Source organism: Vidua chalybeata, chromosome 15 (assembly GCF_026979565.1).
Source record: "Vidua chalybeata isolate OUT-0048 chromosome 15, bVidCha1 merged haplotype, whole genome shotgun sequence".
Taxonomy (NCBI): Eukaryota; Metazoa; Chordata; class Aves; order Passeriformes; family Viduidae; genus Vidua; species Vidua chalybeata.
Genome location: NC_071544.1, coordinates 1,288,812 through 1,313,884, shown reverse-complemented (window position 1 = coordinate 1,313,884; position 25,073 = coordinate 1,288,812). Strand labels below are relative to the sequence as shown.

The window sequence follows — 25,073 nt, the reverse complement described above, 5'->3', positions numbered from 1 at the left end:
AGACAGGGCAGCTTTAATGCTGCAGGAACATATGGCCTGGGTTCCTGCGAGATGTTTGTCTGGACACAGCAGCTGTCTGGACAATGAATCGTTACCAACAGCGCACTTCAAGCCCAGATGCCCACGTTCAGCACCTTGTCACAGGTAATGGCAGAGCTGTCACATACAGAGCTCTGCAACTGCTCCACAGCCTCAAACTGTGTGTCCTCACCAAATCCAAGCATAGGATGCACAGCATCACCCTCTTCTCAACAGGCAGCTTGTTCAACCAGAGAAAGTGCATTTTTTTATATGTTACAGGAAAAATGGATGGCCAAGGTGAATGTATTTTATAAAAATGATCAAGCAAAACCAGTGTTGATCTCCCTCACAGACAGACACTCCTGCAGTAGGGAAGCAGCCAGCAGTGCTGGAGATGAGGAAACCTGGTGGGGATATCAAAGGTAATCCATGGTTCACCATGGAGCTAAAGACAAACCTACAGCTCAGGAGAGCCACACGGGTGTGAGTGTGATCAGGGAGAAATTCTGGGCAGCAGACATAGCTCAGCAGTCCCTTTTTATAGCACACATTCCATATCTCCATGTGCAAAGTGGCCACAACAGGCAGCTTTAGCAGAGGTGATAAAAGCCATCACTCTGTGGAGAGTTTAGCATTCAAGTGGGCAAATTATCCTGCACCTGTCTCACACCTCTGCTGAGGTGATCCCAGGGATCACTGACAACACCCTGCATGTGATCTGTTCCAGGGAATATACTCTGGTATCCAGTGCAGAGTGATTGATTTATTTTCCAACAGATGCTTAGAGAGATGTGGGAAAATGACAGGGATGCTGGATCTTAAATAGTCTGTGTACTTAGCAGGACTATGATCCCTTTATTATCTAAAAATAAACACTTTCAGGGGGAGGAGGAAACACTTTTTTGGGGGAAGGGATGGACCACAATACACTTTACTTCTCCAAAACACATAAAGCATTGGGCAATTATTTTAAAATCTCAGTAACTTTCACAAGATGGAGATAGACAGAGTTAAAACCCCAGGAAGATCATCACCGGACTATCTGAAATGTAGCCACTTCTGTGTAAAACATTTGGCAATTTCAGGGAAATATTTTGTATTTCAGAGCTTTTCAAGATGCTGCCAGAGCACTGTGATCACAATGACTCACTGAAGTTGTACAAAGAAAAGAATCAAACAGGGACATTTTGAGCCTATCCAGAAGGAAATGAAGCATGGCAAGAAAACACACTATTTTTATCGGTGCTTTGTTTCATGTAGCAGTTGCGGTGTTGGAGTCAGACAGCTCCACGCTCCGTGTCACACTTCCAGAGAGTTCCTTGGAGCCTCTCCCCTGCACCTCTCAGCTTCCTGTGGCAGCAGCCAGGGCTTGCCAACACCTGGGAAGGCTCAGCATTCCAAAGACTGGAATGGATGTCTCAATCTGCACCTTGGGTCCTCTTCTCATCTCTTCCATGGGAACAAGCTGCTGCTTTTGCCTGGTTTTATGTTCCCTGTTGAAAGCAGAGATGTCAGAGCTGGTTGTGTCCTTCCCCCTTTGCAGGGCAGGGCTCTCCAAGGCTCCCTGCAGTGACTCCTGCCTGGGTTACAACACTGCGGCTGCTTGGCCCAGAAGCTCTCTCAAAAAGCTCAGCTATTCTGGCCAGAAAACACCTGAACCTCAGATAAACCTGTGGGTAAATTACAGCCACTGCGTCAGCCACAATTTATTCTTTTAGGCTAAATTTAGGACGGCTTCCAGCCTCAGCTTTATAGCACCCCAGCTGAAAGTCAGAGAGGCCAGAAGAAAGCTCTTCCATGTGGTGGTGTTCTTACAAAGAACAATTTTGAATACTTGGCTGGCATGGCCAAAGGAAGAAACATTGCTTGGGAGAGGAAAAACTATCACCCAGCTATTTGCACTGCAATCCCAACCTGTTGTCTCTCACTCAGGGTCTGACCCACACCCATTTCAGTGGATTTAAGCACTTGTTGATTTTTGCCTCAGTCCTTTTGATAAGAAGCTTTTGCTCCTTTCAGGAGAATGCTCTTCCTGCAGCTGGTTTAGCTTTTCCTTGATTCCTAGGATTTATTTTAGGATGTTACTGTGCCCCAACAAGGAGGAGTTTTCCAGTTTCAGAAGTGCTGAGGTGAACCCCCAGTCCTCTACCCTCACTACACACCATTGCTTTACAGCCAAAACATCTGCAGCTCCTAAATAACTCACTTGGCTTGGGGTTTATTTAAAGATCTTCACTCACCAGATTCCTTGTGGCATTTGGATAATGAGTTGTAAAGTAGCTCCGTGGCCTACAGATGCAGGATACTTTGCATTTGTAAAAAGAAAAAGCTAATAAACTAATAAACCTATCAGCTCTCATCTCAGGGGCAGAGGAACATGTGGCACACAGACAGTGCCCCAGTGGGGATGTGAAATCAGTTTTACTCAGGAGTACGTGAAAAGACGCCCACCAAGCCTCTCTGTCCTTGCTCAGGTGGATTTTAATCCCATATTTTCCTGTAATAAAGAAAGCATGGCTTGCTTCCTGGCAGTTCATAAGAAGATCCTCATAATTTAACTTTACATAGACAAGATGCCAGAGCTGCCTCCAGTGCTCACCCTGCTCACGCCCCTTTCCTGCTCCTCACTGTTTTGCTCCAAGTGTTAAAAATGTTTATGAGGAGGATGTTGAAGTTGGTCCCAGTTACATCCCAGGAAGGTTTGCATGCTCACATTTGTGTGTGCCAGCCCTCCACGTAGTGGAGTACAGCAAAAAGCACTCTGCAGGCTCTGATGAGCTAAAATGCCTGGGAGCAAAACACACAGCAGATTGTTTTACACTCTCAGAAGCCCTAATGGCAGTGACCAGCAATGAACAGAGGCTGATGCACCAAAAGAGGAAGGAAAAGTTTCCTTTGATTTCCAATTCTTTGTTCCCATGTACAAAAGGCACTTTGAGCACTTTCCTGTCCTGCGAGTTAGACACGGAGTGACTGCAGGGATCTCTGCAGATATTTACTGACTTGTGGCAGGGCTGGAACGACCTACAGATCCACACTTTTCCTAAGTAACTGAGAACCACAGAATGGTCTGGGCTGGAAAGGAACTTAGAGCCCATCTCTTTCCAATGGTAGGGACACCTTTAACTAGATCAGGCTGCTCCAAGCTCCTGGTCCAACCCTAACCCTGACCCTGACCCTAACCCATGCAGCCTGGCCTTGGATATTTCCAGGGATCCAGGGGCAGCCACAGCTGCTCTGGGCACCCTGTGCCAGGGCCTGCCCACCCTCACAGGGAGAATGTCCTTCCCAATATCCCATCTGACCATGCCTTCTGGCACTGGGGCCCAATTCTTGATGCAGAGTCCCTCTCCAGTTTCCTTGCAGCCCCTTCAGATGCTAGCAGGGGCTCTGAGGTCTCCCCACAACCTTCTCTTCTCCAGGCTGAACATTCCCAGCTCTCCCAGCCCGGCTCCATAGGGGAGGTGCTCCAGTTCCCTCAGCACAAAGCCCTTCTCCAGCCCAGCATGTACTGCCACAGCAGGATTTGCTATTTGCTATAAAGCCTATTTGCATATGTGTATAGATAATTATCCTACCAACTTCCCCATCCATGAAGAAAGCATTTTCATTTGGAGCTGAGGACTGATTTTGTAGCACCAGTCCATGCAGAAGCTGCAAGAATTTTGGTGTCGTTTATCTTGCTCCATTTTGCATTTTACTGGCTTCAAATACTGAAACTCTGGGGGAGCCAGGGACTTTGTGTCTTTCCTGGAAGCTGTTCCACCACTGTGCTCCCCAGATCCTGTGCCTGTGATGAAACAAAGGGCCCTTACTCACTAACACACTTCTTTCTACTGAACTGAATCCTCTTCTTGCTCCCCTCCTCTCTCTTCTTATTTTTATGCACCAGTAACTGTTTGAATTTCTAAAACTGTTGCTTTTCTGGTCAGCCTTGGCCTGTGCTGGCAGTTATTCCCAGCGAGCCTGGGTGATGCAAATCTGCAACCCAAGTGTTAAGTTTTTAATAAAAGCATTTCTACTCAATGCCAATAAAATGTTTCAAGCACCTGCAATTAAACAGTCTGGAGACAGATCTGCTCGTTAGAACATTCAAGAAATCTGACAGTCTTTCAAAGTGAGGAAAAAAGGGGACAATTGTTTGATGTTAAATCTTTACTGCAAGAATAATGAAGTTCTCTCCTTCTCCAACAGCCACCAGGAAATTTGTGGTAACTGGGACCTCAATGAGAACAAAGTCTGCTGGTCACATGTGGGTTTGGTTGATTTGAGGGGTGGTCTGCAGGGGTTTTTTATTTCTCTAAGATACTCCAACTTTTAAACAAAAGTTTCTGGAACTCTCCATGGGATTCCTTCTGCTTTGGTATTTTGTCTCTGTGTCAGTAGGTGTGATCACATATGAGCCATCTGCCTCATCAGAAATCTATAAGCAGCAAATGGCTTTTCAAGCAGTTCAAAATTGGAATAGAAGGATGTGAACAAGCAGTTATTAAAACAAGATGTTACTATGAGAAGAGCCAATTTATTTTTATTAAAAATACAATTTAATCCAAGAATTCTCTGGAATCGGTTTGATGGGTGACACGTGTGCGTGGCGAGCAATGCCAAGCACACTCCAGCAGGTATGGAGGGGGCTGGGAAGGACCTGTGCTCCCAGGTGCTGCCTGGGGGCCTCAAAGTTTCTTTGGAGGATGAGCTCTTTGGGCTGGGGTGGAGAAATGCACCCAGCCCTGCCTTTCATGGGGTACAGGTCCTGTGTGGCCTGGGCAGGTCTGTCCTGCAGCCACTTCCCAGGAGATGCTCAGTCTCCAGGGCAATGGGCTCCAGCTTTGGCTGGCAGAAGCAAACACCCAACCTGATGGGAACTCTACCCCACAGTTATTTCTTACACCTCTCAGCCCGACTGACTTTGGGTAGGAGTCTATAGATGAACTCCATGGAGGCTGCAAAAACCAAGAAAATCAATGTATAGCTGGTAAAAAAGGAGCTTGAGTGACAGCAGACTGTCGTGTCAAAAGGCTGGAGCAATTCCTCCTCTGAGGAGCTGGGCTGGGGCATTTTCACTGCTGGTTTCTAAAACCTACAGCCTGTATGATCAGAAACACTCCAATGGTTTCAGCTCTCTTCCCAGGCGTCTTTAATGCAAAATGCTGTTACAAAACAGACTTTGCAGGCTCCCAAAGCAAGTCCTTCTTGGAGACAGAGTGCAGACGCCAGAGCTGGGAGTGAGGATCCAGGTTTCTGAGTCGAGATAAACAAAACCTTTCCCTAATTCACCACTGGCAAGCTCTGTGTTTAGTGAGAAGGCAAAGAAAACTTCCCCCTGCTCTGTGAGGCAAAGACAGGCACAGGCAGCTATTCCAAGCATTTCACAGCAGTAATTTTCCATTTCCATTAAGAAAGACAGTTTAAGCATTTTTTTTTAAATTTAACTGTAGTGATGGAGAACTTTGCTCCTTCATCTTAACCCCCTCCAGCCTGGCTTGATCCCAGCACCCAGCAAGGCAGGGCTGAGGGAACTCCTGTGAGGTGCTGGACAAAGCTGGTTCCTCCCACACAGAATTCTAGCAATTCTCAAAAGAAAGAATTCAGGCAGACTGGTAAGTCAGGGCTTGAGGAAGAAAACACAGTGATCCACTGAAGCTGACTTATTTCTGCCCTGTAAACCCAGACTAAAATCACCTAGCTGGCTACTCTGGCACAGCTCATCCCAACAGCTCCTCCTGCACCCTTGAAGGGAGCTTTAAATATCCCATTAAGCCTTCAACTTCACATTAATTTCTGTGCTAATTGGCTGGGGACCCACAAGCAGGAAGGATGATGTTACTCCTGAAGAAGAGCTGATTTCCAGTAACAAAACCACGCTAAATAAATTGACTGCTTGTTTCTGTAGAGACCTTTTGATGAAAAATTTTCCGCATTTTCTTTTTCCTCAAAGAAAATTTTAAACCTGAGGAGGTCTGTACCCAAGGGTGACACTGGCAAGGCAAGGACTGACTGCTTGTCAATACCAACAAAACTTCCAGGTTTTCCCCAGCCAGCTTGAAGAGTTGCATGTTCCTTCCTCCTGCTGCCAGTTCAATGGTCCTGATGGCAAGGGAACGAATTACGGCTCTATTTGAGCTACAGCTTTTATAATTAACTCTACAGATTGATTTCTGTAGCAATCATTCTTTAACCAGGAATTCCCTACTCCCAGAATGGCTTCTACTCAGATAAACTATTTAAGAGGTTACCTGGCACTCAAGTGCACTAAATTTCGTCTTTCAAGCACAGCAGAACTTTGAATTACATTTCATATATTGTATTTCTGTGTCCTACTGATATCTTGACGTTTCTGGGACTATTGTAATTACTGATTGACTTGACTCATTCTGAATCCAGCATCTTCCTGGAAAAATACCACCTGAACCAAAAAATACCCATCCAAAAACATATAGGGCATATATGTAATATTGGGTTTAACCTGTATCTTATGCCTAATTCACACATTTGTTCAGGACAGCCATCTAAGGGGATTCAAGAAGCACCTGTGAATCTCAACAGGAATAAACTGCAAAATAAATAGGTAATTGTCTAGAAAAGGAAGTAAAATCTCACTTTGTGGTTCTTGATATTGAGAATCTTTTAGAGATTGTGGAGAATAGCCGAGGTTTGGGGACAAGCTGAGGAAGGCAGCTGAGGAGGAGGAGGATGGAGAGCTGTGCTGCTTGCACTGGCACCAGACAAGCTATTGTTACCAGAAAACACAGATGCCATTTGTGAAACAGCTTAGACAAGTGCCCCTAATTATCTCTCAGGATTCAAAACATGTTTAAATACTCTTAGAGCATTAAAGAATCAACCCAAGAGCATGTAATGTAATATAAAAGCACTCTTTCAACTGCTATGAACATCTATAGTGTCATTTACTAATCTCTTGGTGACAACCCTGAAATTAAGGCAAGACTGTGCAGTGGAGCATCTCAACTGTAGGCTTGGAAGTTCAGAGATGTGACCTTTGTAAAGCCAAAATCCATCAGTTAAAGCCCTTGTGCATTTATAGATACTCAGAGCTTCCAATGTGTGTTAAATATATTGTCCATAATCCCCAAAGTCAAAGGTTAACAGCTGCACTTCAGGAGATGTGTCTACACTGGTGACTACAGCTGGGTCACTATTTCATGCTGACTACCATGGTGCTTATTTTATCCAGGAGTAGATTTATTTAAATAGGCAGTTAGTTGCTGGAAAAGCAAAGATAGAAGAGTCTGAAATACACACAGTTTCAGCAATGGGGAGAGGAAAACACCCCCACAGACTTGGACAAGCACCAGAAACATTTCGATTCAAAGAGAACCTAACTTTCTTCAGATGATTATTTTCAAAAGCAGCAGCATTTGTTTGGAACACCCTGCGTTAGACACCCATATTCTGGGAGATAACTAAAAAAAAACTTACATCAGCCTAGTTGGCTCCTCCAGGAAAGAGCAAGCCCTCATACCAGGGAAGATGGATTTCTAAAAGCTTTTTCTTCCACATGCTTTGTTCCAACTGCAAAACTTGACCTTTGGTTTCAGCAGCCATGTACAGCCCTCTCCCCAGGGCTGGGGCAGAGAACTGCTCAGCCAAATGCAGGAGTGGGAGCACAGAGAGCCACCCTGGGATGCCCAAAGGATTAGGATTAAACGTTAGGCTTTAAATGTTTTAGGCTTTATGTTCAGGGGCCTGTCTTCACCTGTTTAACAGCACAGTCACCTGCAGGTCACACAGAAGATAAAACAGTCCTGCTCCTCACACTGCCTTCACCTATTCCCTCCAAATCTCCTCCTGCTGGGGTGGGTACACGTGAACACCCCTCTTCCTTTTGACTGGTTTTAAAAAAGACCAATACAGATGGGAAAACCTGGAGAAATTCCAAGTAATCCTGAGACAATACACTTTATTTTCATTAAATGCCATTTTGCCAATTTTTCTGAGTACATATTTTCTGTTAGTTCCTCCTTACCAGCAACAGCTGATTTGGATGTTTTCAATCTGAATTTCCTGTTGCTTTAAAAAATGTAAATTACACAAATCAACAGCACCCTGCAGTCTTCAGGGGTTCATCCAAGTATCTAGTTGTTGACATTTAAAACACCAGGCTATCAGAAAGGAAGAGGATAGTTGAGTGCTTATATAAACTTAATTTCCTTGTTTCCATTAAAAAGTTATTAATTAAAAGGTAGTCTCAGCCAGGCTCACACTGCTCACACATAGCAAACTTCCTCTCATCCTACTCCATTGGGAAGATTATTTGGCATATTTATATTCTACTCAGGCAAAAACAGTATTTTATAATTCATCTTACAGCATGCCCAGGAGCAGTGCTAGCACCTTCACAAGGCACCTTCCTGCAGCACAGGTGTGCACAGGAAACCACTGAAGCTTCCCACATTTACTAACTGCAGGTTACTGGAATGTCCTGGCCAAATGGAATTAAAACTATGACATAAAAACGACCCTTTCACATCAGTGATTCCTTTGCCATGGATTTTAAAGTTCCTAAGTCTTGATGCCTACGTTGCATTTCATCCTCTACACGTGTACTAAGGGAAACAATCAAGTTCTGCAGCAAGTCACAGACAGCCACTACGAGAGCAGAACACGTCCTAAGCAGCACCAGCTGGCTGGGGTTTGTCTCCTGTTGTGAAGCCTCTCCTTACCTGGGGACACAAGGCCTCCAGCTGGCTGGCTGACATACGAACCAGTTTCACACCCTCCTCGTTGTTGGAGATGGAGCAGGCCAAGTTGGCAACCTGTGTCAGAGAGGGGAGAAAACAAAACACAACTGTTAGAACTTAGGGGTTATTTCCTTCTGTAGAAAACTTTTGCCTATTCTCAACAATGACCACTAACCAGTAACCCATCATGGAACAAGAAGATTCCACGTTTGTTCTGTTCTAAAGAGTTTTGAAAGCACTAATGCACCTGTTCTTTTTATAGACTTAAAATGAATAACGCTTTGGATCATACAATCCCAGAATGGGTTGGGTTGGAAGGGACCTGAAAACCCATCCAGTGCCGCTCCCTGCCATGGCAGGGACACCTCCTACTGTCCCAGGCTGCTCCCAGACCTGTCCAACCTAGCCCTGGACACTTCCAGGGATCCAGGGACAGCCACAGCTGCTCTGGGCAACCTGAGGGCCTCCCCACCCTCCCAAGGAACAATTCCTGTCCAATGTCCCACCATTCCTGCCATCTGGCACTGGGAAGCCATTCCCCCTTATCTTGTTGCCGCCATCCCTTGTCAATTGTCTCTCTCCAGATTTCCTGGGGCTCCTTCAGGCCCTGCAAGGCCACCCTGAGCTCACCCCAAAGCTTCTCCTCTCCAGGTGAACAATCCCAGCTGTGCCAGCCTTTGCTCCCAGCAGAGCTGCTCCATCCTCTGCTCATCCTGGAGCCTCCTCTGGCCTGGCTCCAGCAGCTCCAGCTCCTCCCTGTGCTGGGCCCAGGGCTGGGGCAGCTCTGCAGGTGGGGGCTCACCTGGGCACAGGGGCAGAATCCCCCCAGCCCTGCTGTGGGATCAGCCCAGGGCTTGGGGGCTTCTGGGTACTGGGGCAGGTCCAGTTCTCACCCCCAGCCAGTCAAAGAGGGCAGACATCACTGCCAGCCATGATCAGGGTAATGTAAAAGAGCAGCAGCAGCAGCTGCAGTCCCAGTTCAACAGCCCAATCCCACCAGGGAGAGACAGCAGCAACCCCACAGAGTTGGAGCTGCTTTGCTGGTGTTCCATGAGGGCCCCCCTCTCTTTACATGTCAGGTAAAGCCTGGCAGGTGTTCCTCAAGCCCTCCCTCTATGCTGCAATTCATCAAATCAAACCGCTACAGGAGATCTTCATGATGCATCCACAGGCCTGCAAAATTTGAACAGGATCTCTTGTGATGCTAAAAACTTTACTCCACAACCTTGACCTGCTGCACAGCATCACCCTTAACTAGGTCAGCCTGAAGCAGGGACCTCTGTAAACACCTGCTTTTTCAGAGCACAGAGGATGGGGACAGCACAGAATTTTTTGGTAATTGAAGATATTCCTCATCCCAGAGCTACTCTCAGGGGAAGGAAGTCTGAAATAAGTTACATTTCTCAGCTGACAGGTGAATGACAAGCATGTTATTCTGAGCCATTTGAACACAGAAAGCTGTAAAAATAGCAGCAAGTCAACTGAGACAAACACTGAGTACTGTCCTTCCAGAGGCTGAGCAAAGCCCACTGTAAATGTGCCATGAAAGCATCACCAGGAGCCAGCAGATGGTCAGTAACACCACTGAACCAGATTTCTCCAGATACTTTTCTCTATAAGCTGAGGAATTTGCATTCTGCCTTTAATTAAACTATTCTTTGCATTCATGTAAGTAATTGTGAAGTAGTATCTGCAGCTCTACCACATGCTTTCCCCCTCCCCAAGCCCTTCCCTCACGGCAGATGTTCCCACACAGAATACATTACTGTCCTGCAAATCATCAAGCACGTGCCATTACACTTGAACAGCATTTCTCATCAATCCCATGATCACTTTGGGATTTGAAAAACCAAGTTCCCACTGCAAAGTACACGGCCTCTTCCTCTCTCCAGCTCCAAGCCAAGTTACAGAGGATGGAAAGCAGGGGTGTCGAGAGGTGTTTCCAGCACAGAACAAGCAAGCAAACAGATGTGCCAACACATATTTGGAGGAAAACAAACTGAAGTTGAGAGAAAGACTGAGCAGCATCAACAACACAGAGGAAACACTGCCAGCTCTCAGGAATATTTGCGTCCTGCTCCTGAAGTTTGTCTTCCACTCATGTTTGGATTCAAGTCCTCCACATGCAGGAGTGAATTGCAGTTCTGTGCACAGTGCTGCAGGCAGGGCCCAGCTGAGCCAGGGCTCTGTGCTCCTCCTCTCTGCCACCACCCGTGGACAGTGCCAGCCCAGCCCCTCTGCCTGGCACCCCAGCAAACAGAAACACCCTCTCACACAGGGGGTGTGTCTGAATTCTGCAGACTTTTCCTGTATATTTACCATGCCTTGAATCCCAGTTCCCAGCGAGCTGCTGGGATGATGTAGAAGTACATAATGCTTTTGTTTAGAGGCTCACAAGAATCAAAAGACAATCAGATGCCATGATTTAAAAGTCAAATAAAGATTTTGCTGTTGGTTTAAGCACAGGTCATATTTTTGAGAAACACCGGTTTGCCAATATTTTTTATGGTCCATATTTCCCCATCATTCCTGCCTCCACAGCAGCATTACAACCTCCAGGAGCCAGGCGAACACAAAGCTCTATTGAGTAGGGGCAGAATAAAAGCGACATTGAAGCACCACAAAATCAGCCTCTCCGATATCTGGAGATGTTGTGCTGTCTCTCAAGCCAAGTGTGATGAATCAAGCGCACAGAAACCCTGCTCTGTCTGAACACAGAGAGGCAAAGAAGTTAATAATGGAGTGTCCCCACCGTGGTATAATGAAAATTTGCTTTTTTGCACAGTCATTTTTGAACAGTCATTTTTCTTCTGAATACCCAACTGATGGCAATTCTTCTTTAGAAAGTGCCCTCCTGGCACTGCCAGCCCTCATGAAAGAAGCGTGTGTGCTTCCCTGACTGAAGGTCTTTGGCAGTTTAAGACAATCCAACTGTTGGCTGCCACATCCCATCCCAGCACTGCAGCTCCAGAGCTCCTCACTTCATTTCAGCACGCTCATCCAACAGCCAGCTACTCGTTCTGGCAGGGTGCTTTTCTCTGCCAGATCAGCACACAAACTCCCCTGCAAACTCTCTGCTGAGCATCAGAGCGAGGCACAGACGTGGCAGCAGCTGAGATGACTTCAGAGTGCTGCAGACAGGGCTGTAAATTCACAGCAGTGCAGCGTTTACTGCAACCATGGGAAGGCTCTGTCAAACTACTGGAAAACACAAGCATCTTAAAATTTGGAATTTAAGAAGAGCTGTGTCTACTAATTAATCAAGTTTTAAATGACGTAACAGTGAGGTATTTTAAACTGTCAGTAATTATCAGGTGCTCTACAACATGATTTCTGAAATTGCATGTACCAGCTGAGGTGGATGGCTGCAGGACTAAGAAATTTAATTTTAAAAGTACCTGAAAGGACTCATCTTCAATAATTCCTGAGTGATCTGACAAATAACTTCAAACTCCCTCTCTCTTCAGAGAATAGGGTAGTGCTGGCCAGTTATTTGGCACATACCCATAACACATTTGATTTAGTAGCTGAGATGAAGATCAACTCTTTCAAAGCCCACAGAGCGTTTTGGAAATCATACATTTCCAAAACTTCTAAATTAAATAATGCACCTCAAGGGAACAAAAATTTCCTTTAAATCAAATGTGAATTAAATAGTTTCTCCATGTCTCCAACAAAAGCAGCTGGCTGACATAGTAAGTGGTCAGACTTGATTTGGAAAGAAGAACACTTGTGCTTGAGAGCAAAATAGCAATTGAATTCCTGCTGCATTTGTTCATTCTTACCATTCAATATCATCAAGTCCCTTTACATAAGCACTACTGGCACAGGCATCAAAGGAGACAAAACCACTGCAAATAATGTAATCAGCATAACGAGCAATCTCTTGAAAAAAGTTAAAAATACAGTGGGAATGAAGACAGCCCAAGACCGCAGCCCGGCACAGTTCAGGCACCTCTCAGTGCTGACAGACTGATTTAAAAGTAGATTTCAAGGCTCTCTCTGTTCAGAGTCTACAGCCATGGCCCAGAGATGGCTCCTCAGACCCCACAAGGCAGGGCAGACCCCAAGCAGCTGCTGGTATTTAGAGGAACGAGCTTAAATTTCCCCCCGGTGACAAACGCAGTGCACAGAACTCACGGTGCCAAAAGGAACAGCTGGACAGGCTCATCTGGAAAGGGGCGTTCATGCACTGAGCAGTTTTGGAAACTCAAATCTCATTGTTTTCAGTGATGACATCAGCACACTGCAAGATGATCTGAGGTGAGTGGCTCTGGTGTCGGCACAATGCGGGAGGTGAACAGCCCTAAATCCAGGCCAGTCTCCAGTGGGGTTCCCTGGGCTCAGCACTGGGGCCAGGCCTGTTTGATGTCTCTACCGGTGACTGGATGAGGGGATGGAGGGCAGCCTAAGTAACTGCACAGACAGCACCACGCTGGGCAGGAGTGTGCACCTGCTGGAGGGCAGGAGGGCTCTACAGTGGGATCTGGACAGCTGGATGCATGGGCTGAGGCCAGTTGTATGGGGTTCAACCAGGCCAGGAGCTGGGTCCTGCCCTGGGATCACAGCAACCCCACGGATGCTCCAGGCTGGGCAGGAGTGGCTGGGAAGTGTCCAGCAGGAAAGGCCTGGGAGTGCTGTGCCAGTGGCTGGACACAAGCCCAGGGGTGCCAGAGGCCAATGGCCCTTGGGCTGTGCCAGGCATGTGGTGGCAGCAGGACCAGGGCAGGGCCTGTCCCCTGTGCTGGCACTACTAGGGGACCTCGAGGGCTGTGCCCAGTTCTGGCCCCTCATGGCCAGAGAGCCCTGGAGGGGCTGGAGCGTGTCCAGGGCAGGGAACGGAGCTGGGAAGGGGCTGGAGCCCCAGGAGAGGCTGAGGGAGCTGGGAAGGGGCTCAGCCTGGAGAAAAGGAGGCTCAGGGGGGACCTTGTGGCTCTGCACAACTCCTGACAGGAGGGGACAGCCGGGGGGGTCGGGCTCTGCTCCCAGGGAACAGGGACAGGAGGAGAGGGAACGGCCTCAGGCTGGGCCAGGGCAGGCTCAGGGTGGATTTTAGAGAAAGTTTCTTCACTGAAAGTGCTGTCAAACCCTGGCAGAGCTGCCCAGAGTAGCAGTGGAGTCACCATCCCTGGAGGGATTTAAAAGCCATGTGGATGTGGCACTTGGTGATAAGGTTTAGTGGTGGCCTTGGCAGTGCTGAGGAAACAGTTGGACTAGAGGGTCTCAGAGGACTTTTCCAACTTAAATGATTCCATGGTTTGTCTTTGGAGGAGGCATAACTTAAGTGGTTCCTTTTGAGAGCCAGATGTTACGTCAGGCCAAAGGGTCAGCTGGGAATATGTTACTAGTAAGAAGGTGTAACTCCAATATTAAAAAAAATATTGTACCATCTGTCACAGAGTGATTCTATCTCAAATTCTAGTTAACTTTGACTCTTCAGAATTTACTAATATTTAAATCAGGAAAAACTTGACATTTCTAAAGCTGTTCTTTCTACCATTAGTAACAATTTGTGGCAGAGAAACGCCTCCCCTGACAAGACACAGGTTGTACCTTTTCCACATGAAATACATTTTTCAGGTTTGGTTTTTTTTTTAACTCAAAATTTGTTCAGATCATGACTAAGGTAAGTCTTCCAGCAATTAAAAAACTGCAGCAGCCTCAACTACACAAGTTTGGGGTCAGTGTTAAGCTTCTTAAATTACACTATTGAACATAACCCAGCAACGCTAATAATAACACCAAGGTTGTGGGTCTGACCCCCACTCACTTAAAAGCTGGACTTTATGATCCTTGTGGGTCCCTTCCAACTCAGAATATTCTGTCATTCTGTTTAACAATGCTCCAGCTCTGTACTTGCTCTGCCTTCTCTTTGCTCAGCCTCCTTGGCTTAGGCAGAAGAGTTACTTTACAGGGAACTCTTTATTGAAGGACTGGCCAATTGCTTTTCCAACAAGAGACAAAAGATGCAATAGAAAAAAAAAAAGGAATTATAATCTCTAGGACTTTAAACCTTCCTTTTCAAGGATTTTGAAGGCTGACAATAAATGTGTTAAAGCCTCTGAGTTATGCACCTGGATTGACTTCACAGAAACACCACCCAGGTTTTCCTCCTTGTTTACAGGTCAAGTTTTTAGGACAGCTTCTTCAGGCAGCCAAGAAGGCAAAGTCTCTGAAGTGGTGCTGCTGCAGCCATCCTGAGCTGGTGCAGCCCCAAAAAGGCTCTGCAATGTGTTTATTTTTGCATAATTGAATGTTGTCAGAGCTGGCCCTGCCACCCAGCACTGCTACAGCCCAGGATTACACATCACTGTGCAGGAGCCAAACACTCACTAATTGAATTCTCCAAGGCTGGACACTCTCGTTTGAACCTGCAGTTGTAAAAATAGCATTGCAGAAAGAAGTTTTCTAACTGTCTTACACTGAGAAACTTTTCAATTTAACATTAAGCAGAATTTTCTCATAACTAGTGCTCAAAAACTGTTACACAAAAAATAACAAACCCACATCCACGTGTACACAGATACTTTGGGAATTTCAATGCCACGGAAACCAAGCTTTTCAAAGGTGTTCCTGGCATTTTCATTTCTGATTAAACTTCAAAACTTCAGCTGCTTGTTCTATTTTTTTTTTTTTGTGCTTTACATTTTTCAATTTCTCTGGGAATGCAAATTCCAACTTTTAAGCAGCTTTAGGAAGTCACCCATTTTCAAAGCAAAAAAAAAGAAAGAATGGACAGGCAGCCACTGAACACCTTCCTCCTAGGAATTTGCTAAAGAAAAGTGTATTTGATATTCTCACAAAATTCAAACAGAGCACAGCTAATTTCTTCCTCCTCCATTTTAAAAAAACCTGTCCCGATTCCCTTCACATTGGTCAAAGCTCAGGAAATTAATTTATCTGCAGAAACAACTGTTCTGGCAAAACTAATGGCAACTGAGGACTCTCAGAAGAGATGTGTTGATTATGTAATTCCCATCCCTCTCCAGAAAGGCTTTCATTATTCACTAAGTCCATACATTTATTTATTCACCTGTACACTACACTCAATATTTAGGACGAATCTGAGCAGTTTAATATCCAGCCCTAACAGGTGCTGCATGAGGGAGAAGTGTTACAGCTATAGATGTGTTAACTCTAACCCTACAAACCCCTCATTTTGCAGAGGCAGAGCTAACTGGGAATTACACAAAACAGCTCCAGTTCTTTAATACAGGAGGACTAGGGATCAAATCCACTGGGACTGTGCTACCAGAGTCGTGCTGTCAACTGCTCTGTGATTTTATATGACTTAAGTAGCATGTGGCTGCAGCTCCACAGCAGGTACCTTGCAAGAGCTTGTTGTGGGCAACAGAATCCCCAAGTATTAACTGAAAATAGTAAAAGTCTTTAAATAAAACAAGGCACACGTAGACAAATTGCAGATGTAAAGCACCAGGGAGAATGAAGGACTATGAGGGACCTGCTATTTCCAGAGCTCTGCAGCCTCATGCAAAGATGAGAACAGTTTTCAGTCCAAGTCTGGTTATAAACACAAGGAAGGGAACTTTCAGTTGGCTGGAACAAAACTGGCAAGCAAAGGATTGGAGTTTTGGACAATGAGGAATGGAGGTCACAGAGTTTGTTATTTCAATAGGCTGGTAAGTGATGGCAAGAGAAATCAGAGACAGTATCACAGAATCCCAGACTTGTTTGGGCTGGGAGGGACCTTAAAGCTCATTCAGTCCCACCCCATGCCATGGCACAGACACCTTCCTCTGTCCCAGGCTGCTCCAAGCCCTGACCAACCTGGCCTTGGGCACTTCCACGGATCCAGGGGCCTCCTCACCCTCCCAGGGAACAATTTCTTCCCAATATCCCATCTATCCCTGCCTTCTGGTGGTGGGAAGCCATTCCCCCTTGTTCTGTCTCTCCATGCTCTGGTAAGTAATATAAAAGTATAAAAATAAAGGTATTGTGCACCTTCTGTTCCCCGTTATGTTGAGACAATCAGTATTTCCATGGATAACCACCTTTTGCTTGGGATTACATCTTAGTACTTCCACATTTCTAGCCCTATCTGTGTGTTTAAAATTCTAATTAAGGAATACAGCTTTGCACTTGCCTCTCACCCTGTCCAGAGCTGTCTCCAAATACCTTTCCAGCTCCCTGGTGCCATTCCAGGTACGGCTGTCCTGGTACTGCTCCCCACTGCAAGCTCCTTCCACGCCCTGAGGAAATGTTCTTCCTCAACAGAGAGCCACCCATGTGTTGTCAAGGTTTCAGAGAGAAGGGAAGTTTTTCGCATTGCTGGGCAATCCCAGAGTTTGTGCATCGGGACAAACCAGACTGGGCTCCGTTCACTGCAGCAAGGGCAGCATGGAGACACCTTCTCTCTTGCCAATGGGAAAGGTTTTCAATTAGACAGAAAAAAAGGTGTTTGAAGGGAATCAATACATCTATAGCATAAACCATAGCCACAGCAGGAAAGTGCAGCAATATCTGTATTTCCAGCCTGGTGGATTATCCTCCCTACAGACCTGAGGGAAAGCAGGGCTGCCACAGGAACACCAGTGTGCAGCGCGGGCACCGTGCCCCTTGTCAATGCAGCTGTGGCAGCAGATGTAACTGCTGGCACAGGAACTATTCCTCCCTCAGACAAACAAGCTAAAGTGTTAAAATGTTGTTATAATCGCAAACCACGTTAGTTACACAAGTCTATCTGAGCTACCACGACAGCAATGACACCACTGGTGTGTGATGGAGAGCTCAGCTTCAGCTGAAACCTTCAGAGCAAACCTTCTGCTGAGATGCTCCTTAGCAACACAAATACCTTTCCTTAAAATAAAAGTGTTTCTAGTAGTGATATTTGGACAGGACCCAAATAATTATCCTTATCCAAAACTGTCTCTGTGTTTGTCAAAGTGGAAATGAAGACAGGCTGGGAGAGCTGGGGGTGTTCAGCTGGGAGAAGAGAAGGCTCTGGAGAGACCTCAGAGCCCCTTCCAGGGCCTAAAGGGGCTCCAGGAGAGGTGGAGAGGGACTGGGGACAAGGGATGGAGGGACAGGACACAGGGAATGGCTCCCACTGCCAGAGGGCAGGGATGGATGGGATACTGGAAGGAATTGCTCCCTGGGAGGGTGGGCAGGCCCTGTGAAGTGTGGCTGCCCCTGGAACCCTGGCAGTGTCCAAAGCCAGGCTGGACAGGGCTTGGAGCAGCCTGGGATAGTGGAAGGTGTCCTTGCCGTGGCAGGGGATTGGAATTGGATGAGCTTTAAGGTCTCTCCCAGCACAAACCAGTCTGGGATTCTGTGAAATTGTTCTTCTCTCCCATCTCCGTTTGCTCAGCACTCAGAACATGTTGCCTTCTGATCTGACTAAAGGCTTCCAACTTGGTGCCTATTATTAGCTGCTTAAACCAGTTTTTGGTGATTCAGACAACTGTTCATGGCAGTGTAACTGTAATTGTCAGTACACTGTGCTCTTCACAAAGACGACAAAACAGTGTCAGTAATGAGCTCCACACAGATTTCAGGCACCTCCTTGATGACATGACATGACTAATAATCCAATATTGCTAATGACTAAGATGATGAAAATCCAGACATGCATCAAGGCTTTTAGTTAAATATCAAGAATTAAAACGTTTATGCCACATCTATAAAAAACTTTACCCAAAAAGCCACTTAAAGATGCTGTTGGAATTAAGACTTAAATATCTGGAAAATAAGAGGACTCTATTGCTTTTCAGCTACCTCTGAAAACATCATGTCAACACCACCTAAACCCAACTGTTCTCACACTTCCTGACCTCTTTTACACATTTCCCTTTCCGAAAAACTTCTGTTTCCAAAGGAAAAACAAACAGCAAGCACACAGCAGTTCCTAGTGGAATAAAAAACACATTAGAATCTTCCAAACCCCAAACTCATTCAACTCCAAATTCTACCCCTCCACATGTGCCTTGGCCCAGGTGTGCAGAGGAAACCCTTCCCAGTCCCACGGCAAGGTGACTGTTCCTGTGGCTGAGGTGTGGCAGAAATGCCTCTCCTCCACGAGTAGCAGCAAACCATGAAGATTTCCAAAGAGAAAAATTGTCTCCAGACAGCCCAATGGCTGCCCAGATTTGTGAGGATTCAATCCCTTCATCTCTCCCATCAGTTTCACTGTCATGGCTTGTCCATGTGCACTTACAATGAAATCTGGACAGAAAGATTACCCTGAAGTCTCTTATTCCTCTTCCAACATAATTTTTAAACTCTACCAGCATCCTACAGACCCTTTCATGCATTATTTGGTGTAGCATTAGGAGATTGGCCTCAAAAAATAACCTTACAAGAACAGAAGTTATCCTATTAAAAGGTCACTCGCCTTTACTTATGTATGATGTATTAAATTTGTATATCCAGTTTTGTTGAAAAATGTAGGAACATTTTTCTGCTGAGGCTTTCCTGCTTTTCTGATTATGAATGTAAGGAAAGCATGTTCTACGAGAAGAATTTAATTTATTTATGAATTAGTTGACTAATAAAATGAACTTACAAGGAAAGTGCATTGGCTGTTGAAGAGTGTCAGACTTTAGAGGGCACATTAGAGTTACACTGGTCATTTATTGGAGACATTAGTTTTAAATTGCTGCCAAGGCTATCTATAGACAAATTACAGAAAACGTGCTTGTGCTTTGGAAGAGATATTTTGCTCATTTTGATCTCCATTTTAAATGGGAAATAACTCTGCCTCTTTTCTCCAGACCACAGTGCAAGGACATTTCCCTTGTAATACAAAATTACCTTAAAAATAAAAGCAATAAAAGACAAACCTGAGTTGGCAGATATTTTTCCCTCTGTAAATGAAAGTACTGGAAAAATAGGTGCTGAAGTACCCTGGTAATGACCCTAGTCTGGAAAATGCTGGGTTTTGAGATTTAATAGAATTCAGAAAAACACTCCAAGTCAATATCTGAGTTGGGTGTCAAGTGCTTGTCTTGTTCCCCAGGAACCTCAGCCCTGCCTGGCAGCACTGACTGACCCCTGAGCTGGCAGGCAGGAGGGGAGAGCATTGCAAGAATGAGCAAAGCCACCTCCAAAGAGATTTGGAAAACTCTGTGGAAACTCTGGAAATCAGGTGGCTGATAGACACAAAGGATAATCTTGTCAGAGCAGATTAACTTCTGGATCTGCTGGATTCTTCCATTCCATGTTTTGTTTGCAATGAATGGTACCTGGCCATGCCCAGGTAAGTGACAATAAACAGGGGACAGCCAAGACCTTCACTGTGCCTCCAGTTCAAAAACCAGTTTTTATTTTAAATCCAAGCTATGTTTTAGCTGGTTCACGTTTTTAAAAAGCCTTTCACATGTAAAAAACCTGCAGCTGTTAAGACTCACCCAAGAACACACAGGCTGCAAGTCTGAGCAAATCAGAATAATTGCAAGAAAAATGTAGCAAGTGTGCAAGGCTTCAGGCTTTGGGAGAGGGGTATTTTTAGATTTTAGACTGAAGAATGACTCCAGGACATCGGGCTAGACAGTGAGGGCAACAGAAGGGGGAAATGTCAGAGCAAGAGGCTATAGAAAGCTTATGGAGCTGCAAGTGCCCAAATGTGATTCTTTCCAAGCAAATAAATTTGCCGACTGCATCTGTTCATGGGTTTCACTGAAAATGAGAAAATCATCACTCCATATGCAAGATGCAACCCAGTGCATTAAAAAAAGGCACAGAGCAGTCTTTTCAGATAAATTAAAGCAATTAGAAAAAAAAATATCAATGCTTATGAAACACCATTGAGAGCTTTTGCCTCTTTGGTCTTACCAATATTTCTCTTGATAAGAAGAAAACTTAAAAATAAAATTTATTTTGAGAAAAACATTTGACACAGGGGTAGTGGGTTCCAGAGGAAAAAGAGATCATTTGTTCTTTTTAAGGATTACAAACTCCAAATACATTCTCCAAAATATGCTTCAGCAAACAAACGGAAGGATTTTAACCTGGACGCTCTCCTTATTTACCTTTTACTTCCTAATCTCTTAATGTCTGAAAAAACTTTTCCATTAAAAATTCACAGAGTTACACTGTGTCACAGTGTAACCAGAGACCAATTGACAAGCTAACTTTTACTTTTCTAAAGCATTCAATAGCGTAGCAAAGGTTTCTGTTTAACACGTCTGGCTTTCTCCCTCTGCAGGAGCAGCCCAAGCATCCCCGGGGAGTGGCACAAAGGCAGCTCAGCACAAACTCTGCTCAAAGCCTGGCAGGGACAAAGAGCCAGCGTGGAGCTCGGTGACATCACTGCGGATGGGCACCACGCTGCAGGACAGCCCCGTCCTCCCTGGGAAGAAGTCACTCCAGGGATGCCAGGGCCAAGCTGTCCTTCCTCAAGAGCAAAGTCAGGTTGGAGAGCCAAGGCTGCCTCACCCAGCGGGAAAAAACACTGGAATGGAGTTAGCAGTTCACAGTCTGCAAATTGGGAAGACTTCCACAGTGAATTTAACTTTTTAAGTCAATTTAACTTTTTAATTCACTTTATAAGTGAATTTAACTTTTGTTAGGCTGGTTCCACAAATGCTGTCCTTTCTGTTATTCTTGTGTGTTACATTGAAATTGGCTTCTCAGTTCCTGAATTAAACTCTTTTAACCAAATCCAGCCAGAGTTAATGGTCTGTTAGCACAGAGCAATTTTGAAAGCTATCTTTGAAACGTATTATTCAACTGAGACAAGGCTCATTCTACTCTTTTACTGTTCTTCCCTTTTCAAAAGGGAGGATAAAAGGGTTAGGATTTTACTACATGGGAAACAAATTAGATGGGAGGCCTTTGGGATGCTCTTGGTATGGGTTCTCTATAAGACACAGACCCAGCAGGCAAATCAGCTTTTTGTGGTTATTGCACCTTTTGGTCAAATTTGGCAGCCTGGACGTTAGGAACCACAAAAGCAGACAGTGCTGTGCTGCCAAGAAGGGAACATTTCAAAACGAAATTACCCAAATCATGTGCTTGCATCTCTTTATGGGTACTTGGAGGGCCCATAAACAGCTCTGCACTGCAGGAGCAAGAGCTCCCTGTGCTCAGCCAGGGCAAAACCAGCAGTGCCACTCCTGTCCAGCCAACACCTGCCAGAGTTTAGCAAGAAAAATGATATAAAGTAAATCTATCCCATTCTATATCTCTCAGGTGCTGGTTCACTGACTCCTCCAGCTCACAGACACAGGGGCATTAACCCAAGGTGCAAACCCTCCCAGCAATGCAGTGGGGATGTGCTGAGCTCCCCAGGGCAGAGCAGGATCTCCCTCACATTTCCTGCCCTCACTCAGCACCAAAGGGAAGGAAGGGCATGCTCCCCTCTACATCCAAACCACAGGAGCCTGTCAGGGCATGATACAGCACAGCTCCACTCAGTGCTGCAGCTGTTTGGGCACATTTGATGTCCTGAGTTGCCCAGCAGCACTTGTGAGGGCAGTTCTGATACTGCACACTCATCTCCCCTGAAAGCAGTGGAAGCAATCACTGCCCATCTCACCGGGCAAAACATCCTCAGCTCTGCTCTTACATAATCTTTTGCTGTTTCTCCTGAGTTTCCTGCCCAAGAGCAGAATCATGAGGGAACTGGCAAACATCCTTTTCCATTCTGGCGGAGGCACAAGGCATTTCAAATGCAACCCACCCCAACCCATCTTCCTGCACAGTGAATCTGACATCTCATACGACTCTGGTGGCTCTTCTGCCCCTCAGGACAAAAGGTCTGCAGGAGCACTGTTCCCTTCCGTCCAAGTTAAGTGGATATATTAATCCATCTCCATTCAGGGAAGAGGTTTATAAACCATCTACACCATGCCACTCTACAACTACAGTTACATTTCAGACAGCAAAAGTAATAACCAAGCCTTCAAAAAGCTGTTGGAGCAGCATATCATTTTAGCAGAAGCTCTTGATGTCAGTCAAAAATATTGCTGAATGTCTACTTTCAGGGGAATAGTCCTTGGAAGGCAAGAGAGTCTGGCTGTACAGAGGCTCTGGAAAACTGCAGCCTGGCATTTGCACACCAGGTAGGGCCAGGGCCAGTGAGGATGGAACTGTGGCTGCTCCAGTGGGACACGGCTCCCGAGGGGACAGGGAGAAAGGGCTCACCTGGCAAGGGCTGGGGAGAAACTCAGGGACAGAGCAGCACAATAATTTCTTTTTAATTATGCCAATAAATTCCACACATCTGCTGAGGAGGTAGCAGAACTCTGGCAGAAGAGGCACTGCTATTGTTACATGATTCAACTTCTCCTGTAAACAAGCCCTAAAAATAATTTTCTAGATAAATCAGGCTTGCAACATGAAGAAGGGAGCCTTTAGACCAAACCCACTTCAAAGTGTTCCCAAGGCTGTATCCTGCTGCCAAGGCAGGGTACAGCAGCCCTGCCTTCCTTCCACATACTGCTTTGCAGAACGTCAGTTACTTAAAATTTAGATTAGAATAACTTTGCAGCTTTAGGAGGACAGCATTGATGTTGAAACATGACAAGCCAAAAGAGAAAAATGGATGCCTTCAAGAAATTAAAAGATTTTCATTGCTTAGACAGCAGGTCTAAAGAGCTGGACAAACTTCATACACCCTGGACTATGGGGCAGTTGCAAAGTGCACTCAGAACCCTACAAAAATACATTGTGCAAATCAGAAGCTACTTGTACTGATGTCTGATCAGTCTTATTCTTGAGCAATTTAAATCTGCCCAGCTGAGTCAGTATTCCCCACAAGCCTTGGAGATACATGGACTCCACTATCAAACACAGAGACACTGAGAGAGCAGAACCACATGAAGCAGCCTGGGACTGCTCCCGGGGAGAGCAGCCAAGCAGCCAGAGCCTCAAAGCACGGAAGAGCACAGGAGGAGTTTTTGACACTTATTCCTAGTGGCATGTTTCCCCAACAATACCTATAGCTGTTTGTTCCGTGCCATTCAGCATCAGCTGGCACAGAACTCTCACGCGATGGGGAGGGGTCCAGAGTCCTGAGGTGGATCCATGAGCAGGGCAGGCTCTGCTGCTGCTCTCTGCAGACTCCACCATGGAAACCTGCTTCCCTCAGCAGGGCACGAACGACCCTGAAAGCAACTCCTGACAGGAGCAGCAGCCAGGTGAGGGTCAGTCTCTTCTCCCAGGTAATGAGTAAGAGGACAAGAGGGAACAGCCTCAGGCTGGACCAGGGCAGGCTCAGGGTGGACAGCAGCAGGAATTTCCCCATGGAAAGGGGGGTCAGGGATTGGGAGGAGCTGCCCAGGGAGGTTTGGAGTGCCCATCCCTGGAGGTGTCCAGGATAGGACTGAAGTGCTCTGGGCTGGGGACAAGGAGGGGATCAGGCACAGCTTGGACTCAATGGGCTGGGAGGGATTTTCCAACCTCAGTGATCCTGGGATTCCAGTTAAGAAGGTGGTACCATTTAATCTGGTTGGTACCATTTAATCTGGTTTTCTCCCCAGTCAGAGCTCTGCTCTGCAGTTCCACCAGCTGGAGAGCCTTTGGGTTTCCCTTACAGAGGGGTAGCAGGGATCAGTTGTGCTGTCACTCCAAGTGTTCTGTTTGCTCTTCACACATACACGAGCAGCTCTTCATTCTGAAAGCCTTCACACAAAAAGCCTGTTTATATTCAGTGGGATTTTACTGGAAATAAAAACCCTCCAAGCTTCAAAGCAATGGGTCAAACTGTCCAGCAGGACAATCGTGCCCTGGTTTCCCTTACTCTAACTGACCACCTCTAAGTAACAAAACCTTTATCATATACTCACATTGTAATATCCACAACTACATGGGTTATTTAACAGCTTCTTTTGATAAGCTTACATTTTCAATTATTTAAATATTAAATCATGTCTAAATTCATTCAAATAAAATTTTAAAAGGAAATTTATTACAGAATTTGCTTTGTGCTTCAACAGAATTGAAAAACCTGTTTTGCCTAGTCTTGCCTTAATTTAACTAGCAACAATTAAATTTTAATTTGTACCATCTTACCTCAATCAATTTGTTGGCATGTTCACGGAAAACCTGGGCATATTCTTTAACTTCTTTTTCATTCCCATTCTTGGCAGCTTCAATCAATACTAAAAGAGGAACATTTGTTTCCAGAAAAGAGTCTGAAACATGGTCCATAACAGCTTTGCGGAGCTAAAATAAAAATAAAAGAATGAGTTATTCTTCAGTAGTGTTCCACTGCTGTTACCCTCTTACTGTATTAATACGTACAGCTTAAACTACTTTTGTCATTGATCCTTTTTCCTTTGTGTGACCATGGCTTTCCCTGCACTAAGTCTTGTCTACACACTTTTTGCTTCAATTTAAATTAAATCTCCTTAAAAAATGGATTAGTTATAGAAGTGCAAGTCACCAGTT

General features: G+C 45.5%; 1 protein-coding gene across 1 annotated transcript in view; it reads right to left on the bottom strand.

The window, feature by feature from the left end:
- The window catches only part of CTNNA1 (catenin alpha 1), a 117,844-nt gene that overhangs the window by 22,819 nt on the left and 69,952 nt on the right, over positions 1 to 25,073 (bottom strand). The window contains exons 9-10 of the mRNA XM_053956431.1: positions 24,696 to 24,848; positions 8,706 to 8,798 (exon numbers count right to left, since the gene is read on the bottom strand). Of these exons, the coding sequence (XP_053812406.1) occupies positions 8,706 to 8,798; positions 24,696 to 24,848 (246 nt within the window). The remainder of the gene's footprint in view (positions 1 to 8,705; positions 8,799 to 24,695; positions 24,849 to 25,073) is intronic.